This window comes from Petromyzon marinus, chromosome 19 (assembly GCF_048934315.1).
Source record: "Petromyzon marinus isolate PM22_M1 ecotype Great Lakes invasive population chromosome 19, UKy_Petmar_22M1.pri1.0, whole genome shotgun sequence".
NCBI lineage: Eukaryota > Metazoa > Chordata > Hyperoartia > Petromyzontiformes > Petromyzontidae > Petromyzon > Petromyzon marinus.
The window spans coordinates 5149594-5171160 of record NC_133685.1 but is presented as its reverse complement, the minus strand read 5'-3'; the positions used below and the strand labels follow the sequence as shown (position 1 = coordinate 5171160).

The 21567-nt window shown below is 43.6% G+C and overlaps 1 protein-coding gene across 3 annotated transcripts in view; it reads left to right on the top strand.

Moving 5' to 3' along the window:
* Positions 1-21567, top strand: part of LOC116943912 (zinc finger protein 385D-like) — a 105770-nt gene that overhangs the window by 63401 nt on the left and 20802 nt on the right. For all 3 annotated transcript variants that reach the window (XM_032957258.2, XM_032957259.2, XM_032957257.2), the window contains one exon: positions 11685-11806. In XM_032957258.2, the coding sequence (XP_032813149.2) occupies positions 11685-11806 (122 nt within the window). The remainder of the gene's footprint in view (positions 1-11684; positions 11807-21567) is intronic.

Sequence of the window (21567 nt, the reverse complement as noted above, 5' to 3'; positions counted from 1 at the left end):
ATGCAGAGAGAGATAACACAGAGACACAAAGATAGAGACACAGAGAGAGACACAGAGACACACAGATAGGCACACAAGCAGAGAGAGAACACAGAGACAAATAGAGAGACACAGAGAGAGAGAGAGACACAGAGACACACACAGACAGATACACAAGCAGAGAGAGACAACACAGAGACACAAAGAGAGAGAGACAGAGAGAGACACAGACACACAGACAGACATACAAGCAGAGAGAGACAACACAGAGACACAAAGAGAGACAGAGAGAGACAGAGACACACACAGACAGACACACAGAGAGATAACACAGAGACACAAAGAGAGAGAGAGACACACAACAAATACACACAGAGACGAGTTAACATTACACCCAAAATAACTTTAACAAAAAACAATATTTTACATCTCTAATGTACCTAACAGCACGTGCCACTGTTTTGTAGATCATGTTGCAAATAACATGTGCAGTTCATGATTATTTAGAATTTACTTTTTGTTATATATAATTTTTACTTTGGGAGATCTTCATAGTGACCTAGCGATGTTACTTATCGATACTGCACTCGGTTTTGGGGGTTTCGCAATTCTGCACGTGGTCCAAACCAACCACTGCCTCCGAAGTCAAACATCGCAAGCACCGTGCGTACATTGAACCAGACAACACATTTTGGTCTCAGTTGACCTACGAGAGGCCAGCAGGCTCCGATACCACTTGGCCAACGATCTGTGCCATGGCTGGTAGTCACACTCGTCACGCAGTTCGTAACTTTACACAAGGTGCGCACCCGTACGTTGAACTTCCTTTCACACCGTGCATAGCCAACCGGTGCTAATCGGAGTTGTGGGGTGGAAGGACAAAAAGCAAACTAAACACAAAAAAGTGTTCTTAAAAAAACTGAGTTTTCAATCCAGATTTAAAATAGCATAGCTCCATAAACTATTGCACTCCCCACATTACACAAAGGTCCCCCGTATAGCTTTAACATACTGGCGGGGCAAGTGCTGTCAGCAGGTAGCACCTGTGAAGGCCGACCACTACACACGAGGGGGTGGGTGACCAGCACCACGCCCGGCCGCCTTTGTCTCCAAAGTGTTTATGTTTACATAGCAATAGCTACTCATTTGAGGCTGAGTCGACAAGACAGGGAGACGCAGGACCGGTTCAAATAATCGTCACTGGTGGTGGCCATGAGCGGGAATCGAACCCGGGTGGCCGGGTTCGTAGCGCAGTGCGCTAACCGCTACACTACCGCCCTCCACACAATCACCCACGAAGACATTAACAAAGACAAAGTTCCCCTGTATAGCCTTAACAGACTGTTAGGGCAAGTGCCTGTTAGCGAGCACATACGAAGACATGAACACATTTGTATAGACACATACACAACCATTTTCACAGCCATCGAATATGCTATTTAATAAAGCAAATGGTGGAGATAGCTGGGGAAGAGAAGCAGCTCTGCACGATGAACTTGGTGATTCGAGTTCGATTGATATCAGTCAGTGTTAAGTTCCATCTCAATCTTGTCCTGGTTTCTTATTCACCAACCTGCACTGGTAAAAAAACCCACCCCCCACGATGACGCAACATGCAGAGGCATTCATCCAGCAGTGGATTGACATGGTCTGTAAATTACTACGAGATATTATTTCAAAAAAAATATTATGATGAAAGGTAAGGACCCTTTTTCTGTGTGGACTTTCACTAGCGATCTAGGGCGTTGCTATTATCAAATCATCCTGTTTTAGCCGCCTTTTTTTACTTTGTTTAATCTCTCCCTCGGCGGTTTAGTAATCCGCTGCCTTTAATTGTTGAATGTGTGTGTGTGTGGGGTGGTAGTGCACTAACTTGTGGATTACGCTTCAAACCCGGCGACTTACATTTGATTACTGGCCGCAGCTTACATTAACGGTGCTTCTCTTCTGAGCCTTCTTGAGGGTATCTCAACCTTACGGGGTGAGTGAATAACCAAGGGGTACGTAATGGTGTGAGTTGAAGAATTCAGGCTTGGTGGATCCTCAGTAGTTGCAGCAGCGGTAGCAGGAACAGCATCATCAGCATTGCGGTCTGCATCATCTTTATCATATTCATTTAGCATTATCACCCTCATCATCAACATCAAAATTCATTGATCAGTACAATCATTGTCATTATTATCATTAGAACTATGTCTTCATCATTATCGTCTTTCCCATCCTTACCGTCGTCTTCATCATCGTTATTTTTAAGCAACGCAAAGCAGTCTTTGGCTTAGCTCTACAAATCTGAACCCCCATTGAATGGTCGAGAAAGTCTCGCACACGCATGAGCATGAGCGTGTTCGTGTGTGAGAGATAGACAGAGGATGATTGTCATTTCCGTCTGTTAGTGCAGAGCGTGTCAGCATTAAGCAAGCATGGTCCATATTCTCATCATCACTCCCCTAGCTACCGATCGGGCTGCAGAATCTTGTTTGTGGATTAAGGGCCCACTCATTGCACATGGCGATTTTGGTGGAATTGCTTTTGTGGAAATTACAGATGACAGCGGACAAACTCTTTTGCAAAATCGCACCCATGGGCCTAATGTTTACAGCCCTAAAATTGCGTACGAGAAATGTATATTACAATTGTGTAGCATTGCACGGTTGTGCTGTATAGCTCTCCGATATTTTTCGAGTTGTACCAAAATGTATTCAGCATTTTGTGCATCGCTGAGAGCTTCTTCAGGAATTGAACTGAAGAAGCTATCATCACGTGGTGCGAAACGTCGAACGTCATGTCAAACGAGACCTGTACATTGTGTATTGTTAAAGAAGGTCTATTGTCGAGACATGAGAGATGCTAATAATAGACAAAATATATTTCAGTTGTATGGATATATGTTCAAATTCTTTCACACTTCACGTAGCCAACCGCGCTAATCGGAGGTGTGGTTTGCTGCTGAATCAATTTTTCATGTCGATGGTCGTTGGTTAGGCATCAAGTAGAGCGTTGCACAATTGCATTCTGTTTTACAGTTGTGTGTTGTTTGTGTGAAACATTTAACTTTTAAATTACCTAAAAACAACCCCCCACATGTTAAATAGTTTTAATCCAGAAAAAAAAAAACACAAGATTCAATCAAGCATATATTGGATTGTGCCCATGGTGTGTTTACAATCTCACAGCTATTTATTTATCCATTTGCAAGATATTACGGCTGTAAAAAAAGAATCCCGGTGTAAGAATGTGAAATAACAGTTCAAGGGAAAAAAACACAACACACCATCTCACCGGGGAGTCAGAGTCCACATTGTTTGATAATACCAAAGGTCAAACGTTAATGAGTCATGTTTTGTACTTCACAAAATAGTGGCTTGCGATTCTTTCTCTCTTCCGCCGCTTGATGTACGCGCGGGTTCATTTAAACGTGGGCTCCCTGAAAGTGCATTTTGATTTGACTCCCCGTGTATTGTTCTGACTCGAGAGTTATCCGGGTGATGGTGGTTTTTTTGTCCTGCGCTTTGGGTAACTCGCTACGGAGAGAGAGAGAGAGACATGGAGCCTTGCGCCCAGGCCTCATTACAATAGAAGCCACTAAAGAATGCAAGACCCTCGCTAAATAATTCATGAACCGTCTGTCGAGGTCAGCATGGCAATCAAAAAGTCACCTGCAATTTAATACAATGGTGTCAAATATAAAGCTATCCATATTAAATATCTCGTTGATTACATTCTAATAGTGATTTTGACATGCACAACCGAGCTTAATGGTGATGCGCAATAGATTGTTTTAGCTGTTGTCACCCTTTGTTTTATTAATGCATCATTTTCATAAGCGATGGCTGCTGCATGCATGAGTAGGGGGGTAACCTACTTCAATGAACATACAAATCTAATAATGCCGTATATTTTATTTTTCATTGCCTTCCGTTCCTCGGTAAACTATGCATGTTTTCAGAGCTGCAACATCTCATCCACTCGGGGGCTTATAAACGTGAAATGAAATACTCTCCGCTGTCATTGTTTCGCCTTTTTTTGTTGCTAGGGACGTGTGGCTGTATAGCGTATCTCTGAACTGTGTTACCACCTTTGCCACAGACACAGTTGTCTGACTCCAAATTAAATTTATGGGCCACATTGGGTGATGCGAGACGCACAGAAACAACAGCTTTGGATGTACGCGGGAGCGACGCTTTGCTGTGTAAACCCTCAGATGCCATATTCTGTCATAATCCGTGAAAGAAGCAACCAACACGGAATATGACTTTTTTATTTTCTTGACGGCAGTGTAATCCTGTGCAATACCCCCCCCTCTCCCCGGGGTTAATGCTTAAATCTGTGCCACGCGAGTAGCTCTCCCTAAGAGTGGAAAATAAGCGCAAGATGCACGCGTAGCGAACGTGGCATTAATTCTCTGACAACTACACCCGCTGAGAATCCTGCAGGGATACCAAATAAGATTTGTAGATTGTTGGATAACCTGTCTATTGCTGAGAAGCACCGGCCACGTCATAAGTTGCTACTTTCCCCCTTTCAACTATTGTTTGCTTATGTTAAACGTGGATCTAATGTCTTCGAAATATGGATTCAAGGTAAATTTCCACAAAATGCACGTCGTTAAAAGAGCTGCCTTTCGTGATTGTCATGCTAATTTAATAGCTAAGTATTCAGCATGTGTCATTCTGGTTGAGTTGTGCAATTGATGGGAGCACGCGACTTGCAATGGGAGTGTTGTTAGTTCAATTGCCAGTCGGGGCTAAATGCATCATGCTTCTGGGGTCAACACAAATGCATACCACTTCGTGGGAAGACAGCATCGGCTTAACACTTAAGGTAAACTCACCCCCCCCCCTCCTACAGGAATGATTTAAACAGAAACTGAGCACCTCCCAAACTTTGCCTTTAAGAGTTTAGTGGTGCGGTTATATATCGAGAGTGTGCATTGCATGGTACAGATGTGTGAGTTGTATCAAGTCGTCTTTATGACAACGTGTTTTCTATCTCGATGGCCAAGAGCTGCTGGCAAAAAGCTCAAGTAACATCCCTGATAGAAACAAAACCACATTAAACATCGACCATGAGATATATATTGATATATTGATCTATTCCATGTATTCATAATAGAGACAAAGAAAAACACATGGATAAGGGAACGATCAGAAGTCGGACATCATATTGACTATGGAGGAAACGAAATGGGCTTGGGCGAAGATGCATCATGAGAAGGGATCATGGATGAAATTAGTGATGGAATGGGATCCAAATGAGAGAATATGCCTCGGAGGATTAAACTATGCATATTTCTTTATTTTACTCGGTAAGGCCCACTGTGCTATATAACTCTTTTTCAGAAGCGCCATGGCCACAAATGATAGCTCAACAAAGTGGTTTATCGCGTGTGAAAATCTACGAGCAGCCGAATACCTATAAACGCGTGATGTTGATTCTAAATGTGGAGGGGAAAACCGGAGGACCCGGAGAAAAATCCACGCGACCACAGGGAGAGAGAGAGAGAGAGACATTCAAACTCCAAATACAGCAGCAGACGTCAGGGTCGGGATTGAACCCACGACCTCCTGTATACCACGCGAGGTAATTAACATTTCCTAGCCACCGTGGATGATCACTGCAGAGATGGAGAAATGGGCTCAGTACCTGCCAAGGAGTGAGATGGACTGTGGCATTGTAAGAATTAGAATAGCAGTATGAGCGAGGAATCTTCCGTCAAGTAATGGACAGTGACCTATACGAATGGCTATACATGTGTCAAAACTGTACATACAAGGATTTATCTTTTCAAAGATTCGATTAATCGTTCCGATTTTGTGGCGAGGATACAACTCAACGATCGACTGATTCAGTTTTTGTCGTTTAGATTGTCAAGTATGTAGCAACAAAAATATGCAACACTGCTATTGACTATGATGGGCATGCACGAACAAATAAATAAATAAGTGGATGGATAAAAGTTTTTGGGGTTAGACCGCGTAAATATGAATGTGTCGTTCAACCCGCCATCATCCGACACAGCCAATTAGTAAGGTTTGTTACTTAAAATATGGCTATCGCCTGATGAGGCTGGTTGTAATTACTGGCGAAACGTCGTACTCGAATTGTAAATGCTGTGAGATTTACTCTCCAACACACCGATGTGCTGCACTGGCAACGAATTGGCATTTTTTTTGACGTGACAAACTTCACCTATTGGCCGTGTCGGGTGGTGGTGGGTTTGACGACACATTCACATTTACACGATCTAACCCAAAAACAACCTTTATTATGGATAATATTGGTCGAGGAAAGCCTTACTCCGCGTTGAACTGGATGAAAAGCATCGCGCAAACCCCGCTTAACATGCAACGGTACAGGAATTTAAACAAAATCTAAATTATGATGTGCGCAACTTAAGAAACGGACCGCATATCGTCCGCCAAGTCAGGCTCACATCGTTACACCACTGCTGTGCATAGGAACGCTTAGGTCTTCGATCTTACGATTTGCCGCTTTGTATCTCGAGAGTAACGAACGCGGACGAAATGAGACAGAGAGACGGCAGCATATCAGGGGGAAATGTAAAGTGTTGCCTTCAGACGGGCTTTGTCTCGTGGATTGATGACATTTCTATCAGATAATTGCCAGATCCCCAGTCTGCTCCACTCATAATGCCCTGAGCTGTTTAGAACCCTCCTTTTATTTGGCTGCTAGGGGGAATCGGTCTGCACATATAATCGTATGCATTCATACCGGCTTTTAATAACCATCTTAATTAAGGCCACTGTACTAAAGATGTCATACAAAATCTCTGAATTAATCATTTCACACGCCCATTGAATACAAATGAATAAGAACTATATATATACTTCTTGTGCCCAATTTGTAATGATCGTCGGATTTAAGATTTCAATTTAATCTGATTTACATTCTAATCTAAGGTGTGCGGGCATATGTAAAACGATACATTTTATATCCGCGAAAAACACTACGGTGTCTTAACTTACAAAGAAGGGCAAACATTTTATTTTATTTTATTTCGGAAACGCCGAGCCAATAGCCGCAGCCTAATTATCTTCATTAGTCACGCGCACACGTGGCGCGTCACAGTAACACGAATCATCGCGTGCGAACGTAGCAATCGGGGAACCCATCCGTGGCGTCTTTAATTCTTGGTGCGCACAGAGGTGGGGCGGGCAGGTGGAGAAGACGACGACCTGACGATCGCAAAGAGGAGATCACAACCACCCCACCAACCAACCACCCCACCAACCACCCCACCGCCACCCACGCAAAGAAATGCACACACGATGCCCGTTCGCGAGGCCTGACGTTATTCTGCCGCGTGCTGCCACCCAAACGCAGGGGGTGGGTGGTGGGGGGAGCTCCCTGCCTAAATTGTGGCTCACGGGTCAAGATACAAATTGCAGCGACGCTACGCAATCTTCTCCATGGCTGGGGAGGAAAGACAAAGGAGGGTGGGTGGAGGATCCATTCCCCCACCCGTCCAGACTTTTTTGAAGCACTTGAGTAAACCCTCCCCTCCAAACCAACCTCCTCCCTTCCACCCGATATGCCAACACCACCACCACCACCGTCTCACAAACACGAGTGTCCGCTTTAACCCGTTTATTTCAACTGCCGCAGAGTGAGGCTGGCTGCCTATGCCAAAAAAAAAAAAACATTTATGTTATTGTTGTTTAAACGTGCAAACATTTTTTTTTAAAAAGCCGCTGTCGTTTTTTTTTTGCCGATAACGAAGCAGAGGTCGCCTCCGTGACGTCTGGCGCGTTCTTCGCGTGCGATCTGTCCGAATTCAAAGTTGCGTGAGCTTCTTGCAGAGGCCTCGGCTGGTTGGAGGGAAAGGGTTAGCGAGCGAGCGTGCGTGCGTGTGAGCAACGTTCATGAACACCACCACCACCAGCAGCATCACCACCACCACCACCACACTCCTTCTCCTCTCCAGCCGTAACCCATGCCGACCACCTGTGGTGTTGTGTGTGGCAGAGACACGCGCTTATTCCGCGTTGCAATTCGCAGCAAACGGTTCAGCGACGTCTCCATTGTAGGGAAAACGGATTATCGCTCTGTGCGCGTGTTTATATTGTTGCAAGACAGAGTGGGGTTTTTGTTTGGTTGTTTAAGAGTCTCGCTGCTGCTGCTGCTGCTTCTTGAAGAAAAATGCTTCTCGGTGAGTTAAATATGTGTTGTGTTGCTTTGCCGAACAGAAAACTAAAATCACAGGGACATGAATTAAATAAACGTTTGCTTTTCATAGCTTTGCTGTGTGTGAGCCTGTTAAATAACCTTTCCAGCCAGGGCCTATTATTGGATTGGTTTATGCTTTTAAGAGTCAGGAATGCAATGCATTGTTCTTGCAAAACTTAAATCGCAGATCTCAATTTACAGATTCGTATTGGATATACTCTTTATACAAATATATTTTTTTAAATAAAAAGCACTGTAGTTGTAATGCAATTGCTACTTTGCTTTGCATGGTGCTAACCATTTTTGGTCAGTGAAATTAAATATTCAAAGCCGATAAAATATTATATTTAGAAAGCCGTATTTTAAAGTAATGAAGGTTCTATGTTTAATAAATTTCATTTTGTAATCTAAGAACTTTACTGCACAGCTAACAAAAAATAATTATTACTTACTGTACATTATTTATATTTATCTCAGAGGTTGAATGTTCACAAATGTAATATTCAACTTTTCAGGTGTTTTAATTGTATTAATAACGTTAGTTTTGTTTGACTGTATTGTATGAAAAAGACAAACTCTGCTTTGTATTGTATATAATATGTAGAGCATATCAGTGTGGTACTCACTGTTTTATAGCTTTGTCAGGTTTTTTTAAAAACATAAATGGGATTCAATATTGACTAAAAAATCTGAGCCATTGTTGGCTTATCTTAGAATGCTATACGCCTCCCGTGTATGGTTATCGCTTACACGTGAGTTTAAATGTGGAAAAGAGCACTTAAAAAGATAGTTTATATAAGAAAGGGCGAACTGAAATTATTTGTGAAAAATGCATAAATGTAAAAGTTATCTCAGGGATTCTGTAACTTGATGTTCTGAAGTGTCTTCATGGTTATCTGTAGGTTGGCATCATTTACCTTTCAGAGTACAATGTCTCTCTGTACCGCATAATTAATATACCATCTTCCACCCCATGGATCATAATACAATTTCGTTTTGGAAAATACGGCAGTTGTATGACCATTTAGAATGAGCATTCAGAATGTATTTTTTTCCCGCCATCTTTTTCAAAGAACACAATTGAACGAAAATAATTAATCTATTTTTGTAAACAATAGCTACGTTTGATATATGTACGGAAAACACATCTGATAGGTGCAATATTATCGGTATTGAATTTGGGGGGAAAAAACAGCTTCATTTCACAATTTTGTCACGTGAATAGTTTGCAATTTTTCACAAAACAACATATATTTTTGCGTGCTCGTAATCTTTGTTTGGAATATCAGCTGTAGTTGTAACAACTTGGTAATGCTAACGTATCATTATGCAAATCATTGGCAGGGCCAACCACGTACATTCATGAGAGTGGTCACCGTAATAAGATAAAAAAAAAAATTTGAGCAATTGCACATTGCATTGTTATATATGGCCACTTTTTGGGGTGCTGCTAGTTGAGTGTGAATTTCTCGCATTGCAAGTTGAATATCCGTCATTATCAGCAGCCGCCGTGATCAATTCACTTGCTGAACGAAGGCTTTGCCAAGCCGTTGTAATATTTATTGATTCCGTGATATAATAAACTATTTAAAACTATTTTAAGTTTTCCAGGTAAGGCCCACTGAGCTATATAGCTCCTTTTCAGAAGTGACCTGGCCACAAATGTTAGCTCAACAAAGTGGCTTATCACGTGTAAATTTCTAGCAGACAAATATTCTATGTAAGCGTACGTTTCTAAATGTGGAGGGGGAAAAACCGGAGGACCCGGAGAAAAATCCACGCTACCACGGAGAGAGAGAGAGAGACACGCAAATTCTAAATATGCAGGCATTGTCAGGGTCTGGATCTAGCCGACGACCTCCTGTATACCAGGCGAGGCAGTTAACATCTCGCTTGAGCACCTGCACGCGAGTCAAATTCATCGCTGCACGTCCTCCGTTGAGCCTCCCTGCCGCATCGCTGCACAGCCACCTTGGTAATTCTCGACCACCACGACGTGACCTGCCGAAGCCCTAACTCACCCTTCTCACACACGTCAGAGAGATGCACAGCGCAACCTCAAAAGCATGTACAGTCGTAATATATAAATCCCATGACGGTACATTTGTAAACGTGAATATAGTCAAATATGTACTGATGATCGCCAACATCGTTATTGCTTATTACAATGTTAACGATGTCATTTACATATTACGAAGTGCCGTAAGCAGTGTCCCCCCCCACCCCCACCCCGATCCCACATTTATTTATGCGAAGGGATTCCATCCTAATTTGTCCCGTGTCTTCCTTGGGCTCTGGAGTGGTTGTTAGCATTAAAATGTATTATTTCAGTTTGGACTGCCACCAAAAAAGGTTAATGGATTCTGATTCCATATTTTAGAAGAGTGATTTAGCAAGCAGGCACTGCTCGGCTTCCCGAAGCCCATTGCCGTATTCTGTGCACACAACCGCCGAGCGTTAAAGCATTTGCATTATTATTTTTTTTTGCCTAATCTGTTCTGAAATTGTACATAACGTTTAATGAGGCCTCTTTGGTTTGTTTTGCCTTTGTAGCATTAAAAAAAAGTAAAACTATACCAAAATGTTACGTTTAACAATAACAAATAAAACTTGGTGGGAGGAAATAAAATTTCATCCCAAAAAAGTAAAAAAAAAAATCAAAATTAAACAGTGCCGAACCGAGGTGAAATATGAAGCACTGTGTAAAGCAACCCTGACTTTTTAAATTAAATTCTGCAGCAAAATGCCTACAGGAATTACTCGTGTAGACAGTGGGGAAATGTCATGTTTGCCAAGAGAAATGATCAGCCTTGCAAAAAAAATAGGTAGCGAAAGGAAATGCAAGGTAGATAATGTTGCAGTAATGGGTTTCAGGTCGTTCGTTTTTTTTTAAGAAACGGTTTTATTGGGATCGTATTTTAGCACAATACTTTCACTACCGTTAAAAAAACGGGGCTTAAAATAGGATGGTCAATTAAAATCAGGCGTCCGTGTTTTAACAAAAATCGAGAAATATGGAACGCATTTTCTTGTATTCGTCGTGAACATTATGAGAATTTTTTTTCCCCCTTTTCGAAAACACACGGCCCTCCTTTTACAAGATAATTTTCACAAGTAAACGACTAAAGCAGAATTTAGACACCCCCCCGCCATCCAGAACTCAACTGTATTACTCTCGTAATCCGACAATAAAAACAAATCGCACTGCACGTTGTATCACAATAACACGTCCTGACGCCCTGTGTTCCCAACCCTTCCTTCTGAGCCGAGCTACTAGCCGCCAATTATACGCAACATCAAACCTGTTCTTTCTGGCTCTCCGAGTTGCAACATTACTTAGATTGGTTTTATGCGCATAGCATTGGGTGGTTTAGGGCGGTGGGGGGGGTGGTGAACATGTCCGGCTTGAATCATCACACCGGTGCAGTGGCCATGAAGACGTAATTAAAATGAAAGGAAGTTTTGAGAGTGGCGTGTCTGTCTGTCTGTCACGTCGATCTTGTCCCCGTCTTGTGCAGCCAATGCTTGCCCGGGAGGAATACTTCCTGCGATGGTGAGGGGCCCGACTGGACTCCTGCAGCCCGGTCTGGATATCAATCCGCTGCTGCACTTCCCTCTCCTCGCCAACCTCAACAACAATGTGCGTCCCGCTTACACCTTGAGTCCGTTGACTCGCGGATTGAAAATACATTTTCGCGCGCTCGCTAAAATTGTTTCGTTTGTATATTTTAAAGTGATTCGATTACCTTTCCTATACTTAGCACTCCTGTTTTGTGTTCGTGTTGTTTGCTGTTGTAACGTTCTGACCTGCCCCGACTGGACATTCGTGAAAAAGAGTTTTATAGCTCATCGGATTCCGCCAGAAAAAAAACAGAATCTATATTCTGATTCAAATACGTGCGTCGAATTGCGCGATTGAGATCCTATTATTGACCATTCCTGCACTGTGTGCCTTTAACTTTTGGATGATTTATCAAAGTGATGTCCTGCTCCTCTACTTTTTAACAGCTATGAGGCAGTGGTGAAAATTCCACATTCCTATTACAGGGGGTAAATTGAATACAGAGGACAATTACTGTTGACTTCCCCAAAAAAGTGGGGAGATGATGGGCTGCATTGATTCCCAACCAGGATTTTAACTCGCAACCTTCCGATCGTGAGCTGGCCTCACTCCACCCCTCAGTGGCCGAGGCCGACTACAGGGGTTATGGAGCAAACAAATGCGTGCGAATGACAAAAGTGAAAGAGAGAAACGAACACAAAGCGAGGCAATGACAACGAGAGATAATTTATTTTGGAATTTTATCGCGACTATGAATTCGCGACGATTTGTCGAACCGTGGTGAGATTGAAGTGCTGCACGCCTGCGTTGCATCATCTCTGTTACACACGCGCACGCTCGCACGGTCACTCACGAGTGACCCATGCTCAATCATCCTTTTAAGAGACATATATTGTCAATTCCTCCTTCCCCCACCTTGGCCATATCTCATTAATATGTTGGATAATCCAAAAAATGGGCTCTATCGCAATGAATCACATCTTACTTAATGAAAATATGCGTAATGTGTCAACGCGGGTTCTCACAATGAACTCTTATAATTAGATAATTTTTCAAACACTTTTTTGCATTAGCACCTTCAGCGTCGGCACTTTCAATTGCGCATCAACTTTCTAGCGGCAGAATTTATTTTAGAGTGGGTAATGATTAAAAGTGCACACTGCGCACACTGATATTAATAGTACGTATGTGACGGCATTTGAGTAAAAAACACTCGATGAAAAAATCTGCGGAAAGTTTTCCGTGGCATGACAGCTTGGGAAAAATGAGTCATGCAGTTGTAGAAACAATGTGTCTAGAGCAGTATTGAAAATTAGTTTACGGAACAATAGTGATATTGGTTTTTAACCTGTGATGACCTTGTGGAATGTTGTCAATACCTTTTTTTGTCGAGGACTCTTCATGAAAATGTAAATAGAAAGGGGCGATGGGAGTAAAAAAATAATAATCACAAATTTAGAAACACATCACGGACAATAATGTAAATTAAAACTAGGGGAATAATATTTTAAAGATGATTACCATTACCGAAATATCACCACATAAAATATTCTTGTGAGTAAAATGCGGCATATGAACCTTATGGCTGTACCCCGGGGTACCATAGTACCCCGGCTCTCGCATAATGTCCGTGATGCAGTCATTCTTAGTCTGTTGATGGTCGGCGATGCGGCAATCGACTCATCTCGACGAGCTGTACACTACGATGCACCACTGTGGTGCTATCGAGAGCATTCAGAGTTTAAGCGCATTCGTCCTCGCTGCGTTTCGACATCGCGGAGTAGAACCGATTTCGGATTGATTGGTACCCCAGTTGAGGAGTTAAATACACCCCTGGAAAAAAATAGTGTCCCAGAAATAACATATTTCATTGCCTCGGCCATTGTGTATTATTTGGTACCCCGGGGTACCGCCATAAGGATCATATGTTTCCCAAATAAGAATACACTTGAATTACATTCATGGACATTTTATTGAGGCTAGGGCAGTAACCTCGGAGATGGAGCAATTCAATGGGCATGTGTGCAGTTGATAGGTGGATTACAGCACAGCAGGATTGTGATATTCGGTGGCAGCTTTGGGACGCCTTCTTCTGGCAACGGATTGACCATGGCTGCTATTGATGGTAGAGAGGAGACACTACGTAAAGAACTGCCAAGCTTGGGCATCATGTTATTGTTGCAGATTCAAGCATTAAAAAAAATATTATTATTATAGAAGGAAAGGCATGAGATGGTAAGTATTCCAGTCAATGAAAGCTCTTTATGTTGACCGGTGAATAATCCAATGGATGGGCGGTGTTGTGTTAAAGGAATATTTTAATCGCGTACACGAACGTTTGAGTGATGAAAACTCCAAGACGAGGGCAGAAACACCGCGTGGCGTCCCCCTGACGTCACACCGTGTACCGCTGATCCCATCTGTAATTGATTGTCAAACTATTTCGCGATAAAACCACTACTCGCACAAGCCAAGGATAGTCCAGGAACAACAGCAGCAACGACGGTCATCTACACCATTGGAAAGTGGCCTCATCAAACGGTTGCGCAGGGTGTTGTCTGACACGGTGACGGAAGACACCCACCCTCTAATCCGCGGTCAATTGCGTGACCCATCTGGTGGCCATGGGGGAGGCATTACTCGGCAGCAGGTGTTACTGGTGACGTACCATGGACCTTCTTGGCTCAGTGGGTCTTACCCGAAATAAACTGAGGCAAAAGCGCGCAAGTGGTGTGGAAATAGCTTCAGCACAGTTGTTCCCAACATCCAAGTGTTCTATTTTACATCTCGGTTGAAAAGGTCACTTTGCCTGGTTTTTAAAAAAATATATATATATATATATATTTGCTACGTAAAATGATGGTACACGCTTTCACGTTGCGCCTGAAGGGAAGACCGTCAGATGTGTGGCATGTTTGCAAGTGTCGGTGGATTGTGTCAAGCTACTCAATTGCAGCGCACCGGGCACGCCTGGCTCAGGATATTGCGCCTGCTAGAGCAAGATACACGATCCTTGACGGGACCTGCTCAGCTGACTCCTTTTGCAATAACATATTAAGGGACTCTTTTGGCAGTGGTGCACAGCACACAAATCAAAATGTGCCAACGTATTTGTCGTCCTCACTGCCTAATAACAGAAAATAAACGATCATCCTCACCATCAGTCACGATTTATTTACTACTGGATGAATGGCTCCCCAGACTAAAGCCACCCGCCCCTCATGGTCTTGTGGGGCTCTCGAAGGCGTATGGGGCAGCGGCGAACATTGACTATTGTCCTGTGCTGATGCGTCCTAATGAGGACGAAACTGCTCTAGGTTGGTGTCTTTGCTTCACTGCTGCCTGTTGTTGGGACGGCCACACTTCTCAACTGTTTGGGGTCCGTGGTGCAAATGACCTAATGGCCGCGCATTACGTTCTTTCGAGCTGGTGGTCTGGAGAGCTAATTGTCCATTCTTCAGAGCAATTCTGAGGAATGCGCGATTGTTCCAAAAAATTGCCTGCTATATTATCCTGTTGTAAGGCACTGTTAATGCCGAATGTATTGCGTTTATTTTCCATATGTACCTCCTTTTTACTGCATGTCTGGCCCGAGTATATATATCCCATCCAGCTGCTTACAGACTCAACTTCGTCTTTACCTGGGTCATTGTATACAATTTCGAGGGCAATTCAACGGTGGCTCTTAGGCTAAAAATGCGTTTATGCAACAGGGCTCTGCGTCTTGTTTAGTACTATGGGAAGGGTGCAGGAGTTTTTCAAAAGCACTTGTAAAAAATCACGAGCAAGGCACTGTGATTTAGAAACTGATGGGTTTTCTTTACTAGCACCACCCACGCATTTGCGATGCACGAACTGCACCTCCGATCGGCACGGTTGGCTACCTACGGCGCAAAAGAAGTTCAGCATACATACATACACACGAACCGGGCTCAACACTGTGGGATGCGGGTGATGTCATCACGCACATCTGCGTGGTGACGACTCTACGCACATCTGCCAGAAAGGCAGGCAGCCAGCCAGCCAGCAAAACGTTGGTCTAATATACAGTCATTTGAAAAAGCAATACATTTTGCTTCTTAAGAAATGGTCTCACGCTTGGGAAAAAAAAAACCTTATTATCTGCTCTTACACCTCTGTCTGACTGCACAATACATTAATCACAACCGTAGTCTTCCTTCAATGGAGGAATAGGAAACACTCCACGAAGTCTCCACTGAAGTGCTCTCGTCGTGGCGTGCAGGCCTCGGGCATTGGCATTTAGCTCCTGAACAAATTACCGCCACCATTCGCGAGAATGGAATGGTGCCCACGAGTGGCGTAGTGAACTGCATTATCAGCTCAGGGTGCACGGCAATCGGTCAGGTGGGGTCCCAAATGCTGTTCAAAACACATCTCACGGCGGTTGTCAAGGAAGGAGGGCATCAACTCGTAGCTTTGGCCACCGGGGTGGGGGGGGGAGGGGGCAAAATACCCCGTGCCCCCATGCTAGCTACGCTGCTGGTGCAGAGGAGGGTAGGATTAAAGGGCTTGCAGAAAGTGGACAGGATCTCAGTTGTGGTAGCGTATGGACGTGAGGCTCTGTCTGCGACGAGGCGAGTTGACATCTCTGGGTTTTGTTACGTGCACGACCTCCACGTTTAGGCACAGGCGACAAGTATTGTTTTTAAAAATTCTAGATGTATAGCGTACTTTCCGATTGAAGGCAGAATCCACATTCCTCCGTTTTTGATGTGCAGTTTTACATTTGATGTAATGTTGAACCATCACATATATAAGTAGGGTTTATGTGATGAATAGATATTAGTGCGTGTTTCTTTCTTCCAGAATCTGAAGAATGGCATTGTTAAGAAGTTCTTGTGCCAGGAATAATTAATTCCTAAACCAAATGGGAGCAGCGCTGCTGGCTATAGTGTGCCTGCGTGATCAATAGGTTGGGTTGGATGCTTATTTTCCATTTTTAAATCTTTTGACATGGACATTAGCGCGTCAGATAGAGGTGAGAGTATGAGGGAGCGCTCGCATTTAATATCTCTTTGTACTATGTACCGCTGTTATATTATGGAGGAGTCTTTGTGTGGCTACAGAGGGTTGCATATATAAACACATTCCTGCGGAGGGAGCTGGTAGGAACGTTGGGTTGCTCGGTCAATGGCCAGGGTCAACAACGGCAGCACCACGTGGTGTATTCCGCAAATATGCCCGACTGTGAGGGCGGGCACAAGCCGGCGTGATTAGGTTAAACGTTGAGTTTTATAAGGGGACCACGGGGTGACCAGCCCCCCCACCCAGCCCCACCCCTCCCACCCCCCACCCAGCCAAACCCTCCCCACCCAGCCCCTCCCCACCCTCCCCACCCAGCCCCTCCCCATCCTCCCCACCCAGTTCCTCCCCACCCAGCCCCTTCCTCCCCACCCTCCCCTCTCCACCCAGCCCCACCCCTCCCATTTTTTGATGCACGCCGGACGGACACAATAATCCCCTGTGGGCTGGTGTAACCAGTAGGTTCCCTACCAGTATCATATGCTGGTTTGTTCTCGCCACTCGCTCATTTGCATACGATCGCTGGCTGTAAAACCGACGAGGTGGCTCAATGTTAGAGCAAGTGGCTCGTGAGATCAAGTCCTGGTTGGAGGCTGACTCATCCCATCATCCATCTGGAGTATATAAAATGAGTTCCGCTAGCTCAAAAAGTCAACCTTGGGTTGTCTTGTGCATTGATTCGCCCCCACCATAGGAATGTGGAATTTACACCACTTACTCAATTGAGCAAGAAATCATTTCGACTTTTTTTTACTTGACCTATGCATACTTGTAAACTTTTACTCCACTTATGCCTTTAACAAAAAAAAAAGACATTTTATTCCCAATGGCGCAGGTACAATTTTACATTTGCGCAATATTTCTAATATTACGTTGCAAGCTTTTCTAAAATTATTGTCTCGGACTATATCCAATGTTGGTGCCTCGCGTTCATAACAGGATCTCAGGTGGCACTGCTGCGTAGGATTTTGTTCGGCGTGGCGCTGTGGAGCTCTCCGATGTGTTATCGGCTTGAACCGCGGTGTCGTTTGGTACCGATGTCCGACGTTTCGCTCTCTGCTCGTGGAGCTCTGAATGATTCAGAATTCGGTCCGTAGAAGAATGTAACTCGGCGCAGCTTTTTATTTTTTTATTTTATAGGTGCATTGCTTTGTCGTGCATTTTGACGTTGCTAAAAGTATCGCGATATGGCTTAAGTTAGGCGGAATGGAAACGGTGGTTCATTCCCAGATGTTTGTATGTACGTATGTTGAACTTCTTTCGCACCGTTCGTAGCCAACCGTGCTAATCAGAGGTGCGGGCGAAAGATAACAAACTAAACATAAAAAGCAGTTCTAAAGAAATGAGTTTTACATTTGGACAGCGAGAAATCTTGGAGATTTTAAAGGTGGAATTAAACATGAAGGAGCTCCAGGCTAGGTGTGCTATGAGCATCATCTACATAACTGGGAGGTGGCTATATCTGGTGAAGTAAATCCCTTTCTGTTTCATATTCAATGCTATCCCCCCAAGACAATGTTTAAAATTTTACCAAAACGAATGTCTTTTAATAGTACACAACAGACTAATTACACCACACAGAGTGGGCATTTTGTTGTATTATTATTAATGAGACCTAGACTTATTTATGCTGCTATAATTGAGGACTGGTGGGATAAAAAAAACATATATTCCTTTGGGCTACTTGAGAAAGCATCGCTCATCGCTGGGGAACAGTTTTTTTATTAATTATGAAAAAGTACACATTTACGCAATTCTATTAATAAACCGCACTGATTTACATCATCACACAAGTCAGGGGAATCCCTTGGCCATGATCTGTATCCACACTCAGCGAATTGAACTGCACGATATTTAAGGGTGGCCTTACCTGTCAACGGCGCTCCGCAGGGGGAGTCCTTTGTGTGGTTAAGGTGTGCCCCTGAGAGATGCACGGGCATGGTCGTCTAATCGATGCTCATACGGGCATTGCAAGCCCCAGTTTTTTATTTAATTGAGCGATAAATGTTTGTTATGGTGACAGATTCAAGGGAGCCTCTGATATCTGTCGCGCGGGTCGGACCTTGCCAACAAACCACTCCTTGTTACGCGGCGTTCTGTTTAGGCAATTAACTCCCACCCGTCTCGCTTAATAGACTTTTTTTTGTTGTTGTTGCAATGTTCCCAAGTGGAAGTGTTGATTACAAAGTGACGTACCATTTATACAAGAGAATTGGCGCCTCACCTCGGGACTGAATCAAATTACCTTTTCACTTTAATTTCCTTCACTATCTTAACACATTAATTACTCTAGGTCTAACGTTCAAATTCTCACCGTAATATGCTTGTTAAACTGACCTGCGAACCGTTCTAAGCATTCAATAATCCTGCAGGCTAAGTTGTTCTCTACAAGTCCCAAAATGACCATTAAGTCGATTTGCACAACACCATCTCATTGGAATGCACAGACACGTCCACTGGTGTGCAGCGTTCACTTTTAAATATCCCATAATGCATTATTTACTAACAACCAGAAGACACTTTTTTTGTCAGATTAAGGGGAATTGTAAAAAAAAATATAGAAGCCACAGAGTTCCTTGAAATTGTGCACGATGACAAATCAAATTTATCTACAGCACAAACCAGTCAACACCGCGAGCTGCTGCAGTTGGAAAACATCACAGTTAAAAGTAAACTATTATTTATTGGCCACAAATGATAGCTCAATTAAGTGGCTTTTCACGTGGAAATGTATTGCAGCCAAACACTCTAAACGCATGTTTCTAAATGTGGAGTGAAATACTGGAGGACCCGGACAAAGAAAACCACGCGACCATGGGGAGAAAGATGCAAACTCCAAATATACAGGCGTCAGAGTCGGGATCGAACCCACGACCTGCTGCATATCAGGCGAGGTAGTTAATATCTCGCCACCGTGGCAACCATTGTTCTCTCAAAACCGTGTTAACCTTTCAAAGTCTGCCTCCAGATACCGCTGTTGATTTTTTGGTGCTCCTCGGAAACCGTATAAATATCTGTAGAGGCATTTGTCGCTTAACGAGCGAGATAACGTTCTGCGAAAATGTGCTCGGTAGGCGACAACTCGTTCAACGATCGTCATTTGCCCATTTGCTCACTAACCCCATGTCAGAAGCCGAGTCAACGTTTCAGCCCCAAGATGTTCTGCTCTTGAGAAAGTTTTTTTTTTACGTGAAGAATACTAATTATTATTTTAAATGAAAGTAATAACACATCAAATGTAACACTTACCACACGTGGAGAACCACAGGGCTTGCGGGTGCCCATCCTCAGCGTCTGAAATTAATTAGCGCCAACACCCTCCGCCACACACCCCTCCATCACCCACCCAGTAACAGTGCCGCCACGTGACCTCCTCCTGCACATTATGAGCAAACACAAACACAGGAGAGCTGGTAGACAAACAGCTTCCGGCCACATTTGATCGATCGGTATCCGCTCGCTGTGCGAGCATTTTGCTTGTTTTGCGAACAAATTGGTCAAATTGCTCGTTTTTTTTAATTGTCGTGGAAAGAACGTTCGTTGAGCGGGACATGCCCGTATTGGCTTGTGTATGGAATAAACCCGCATATTCAACCTGCAGTGTGGAATTAATTCTGCGCTATCTCCAAGATTAAATTATGATATTATAAGGCTAATGCAGGAAAACACATCTTATCTGTAGCCCTATTATCAGCAACTCCTATTATCTGTGGCAGCTGTAAGGTCGGTGAAAATTCCGAAAACCCACGGCCCTGTTTCTTCCTATTGTCTGTGATTTTACCCACAATGCATCGTGCATTATTGGTAAAATCGGTGAGTTGGAGAGTAAACCCACAACATTTACAATTCGAGTACGACGTTTCTCCAGTAATTACAATCAGCATCATCAGGTTATAGCCAAAACGTCTTACTCGAATCGTAAATGTTGTGGGGTTTACTCTCCAACACACCGTTTTGCTGCACTAGTAACGAATTGGTACATTATGTTTACGTGACAAACCTCACTAATTGGCTGTGTCAGGTGGTGGCGGGTTTAACCACACATTTATATTGGCGTGATCTAACCCAAAAACCCTCCATTATGGAAAATATTGGTCGCGAAAACCTATGTGTTAAAATGATCTGTGATATTGGTCATCTATTCCCACGGCAGATAAGAGTGCTCCTATACAGTAGACTAAAGGAGATTTCTTGAGCTTCCGTAGGTGGAGTCCTTTCCACCAGCAGTGACTTGAACAAGCAATTGCATATCTGCATTTGAACCCTTTGCCTTTTACCTTACTTACAAAATGCGAAGGGTATCAAACATATTTTAAGTCGAGGTATATCATAAATTATATGGTCGAGCCCTTTGTAAAATCCACTGCTGGATAGAGGCCACTTCCCATGCTTTTCGGCCTTGGAGGTTGTTTTGCCCGGACTTCATCAAGTTGGTCGGAGTGCAGGTTGGTAGCGGGGGAGAGCCGAGGACCAGATCCGATATTAGTGATCGCTGATATTAGCCGTGGCCTAAGAATCAAGTTCAGATCATTGGGTTCAGAGCGCAGTGCGGCGCTAACAACTGTGCCACCGATAACCCCCCCCCCCACCCGCATGACCCCCCCGCCCCCCAATACATTTCATAGCAACGTAAAATTCGGCTTACAGTAATTGGAAGCCTCGTGTTTATGGACCAGTTAAACACTGCACGGCTTTATATATTACCGGGTGTAATTATACTGAAAAAAAATTAAAAGTTTTATTTTTTAATGGTCTTAGCCTAAATGTAAAATCTCCTACTTTTATTGTCGCGGGCG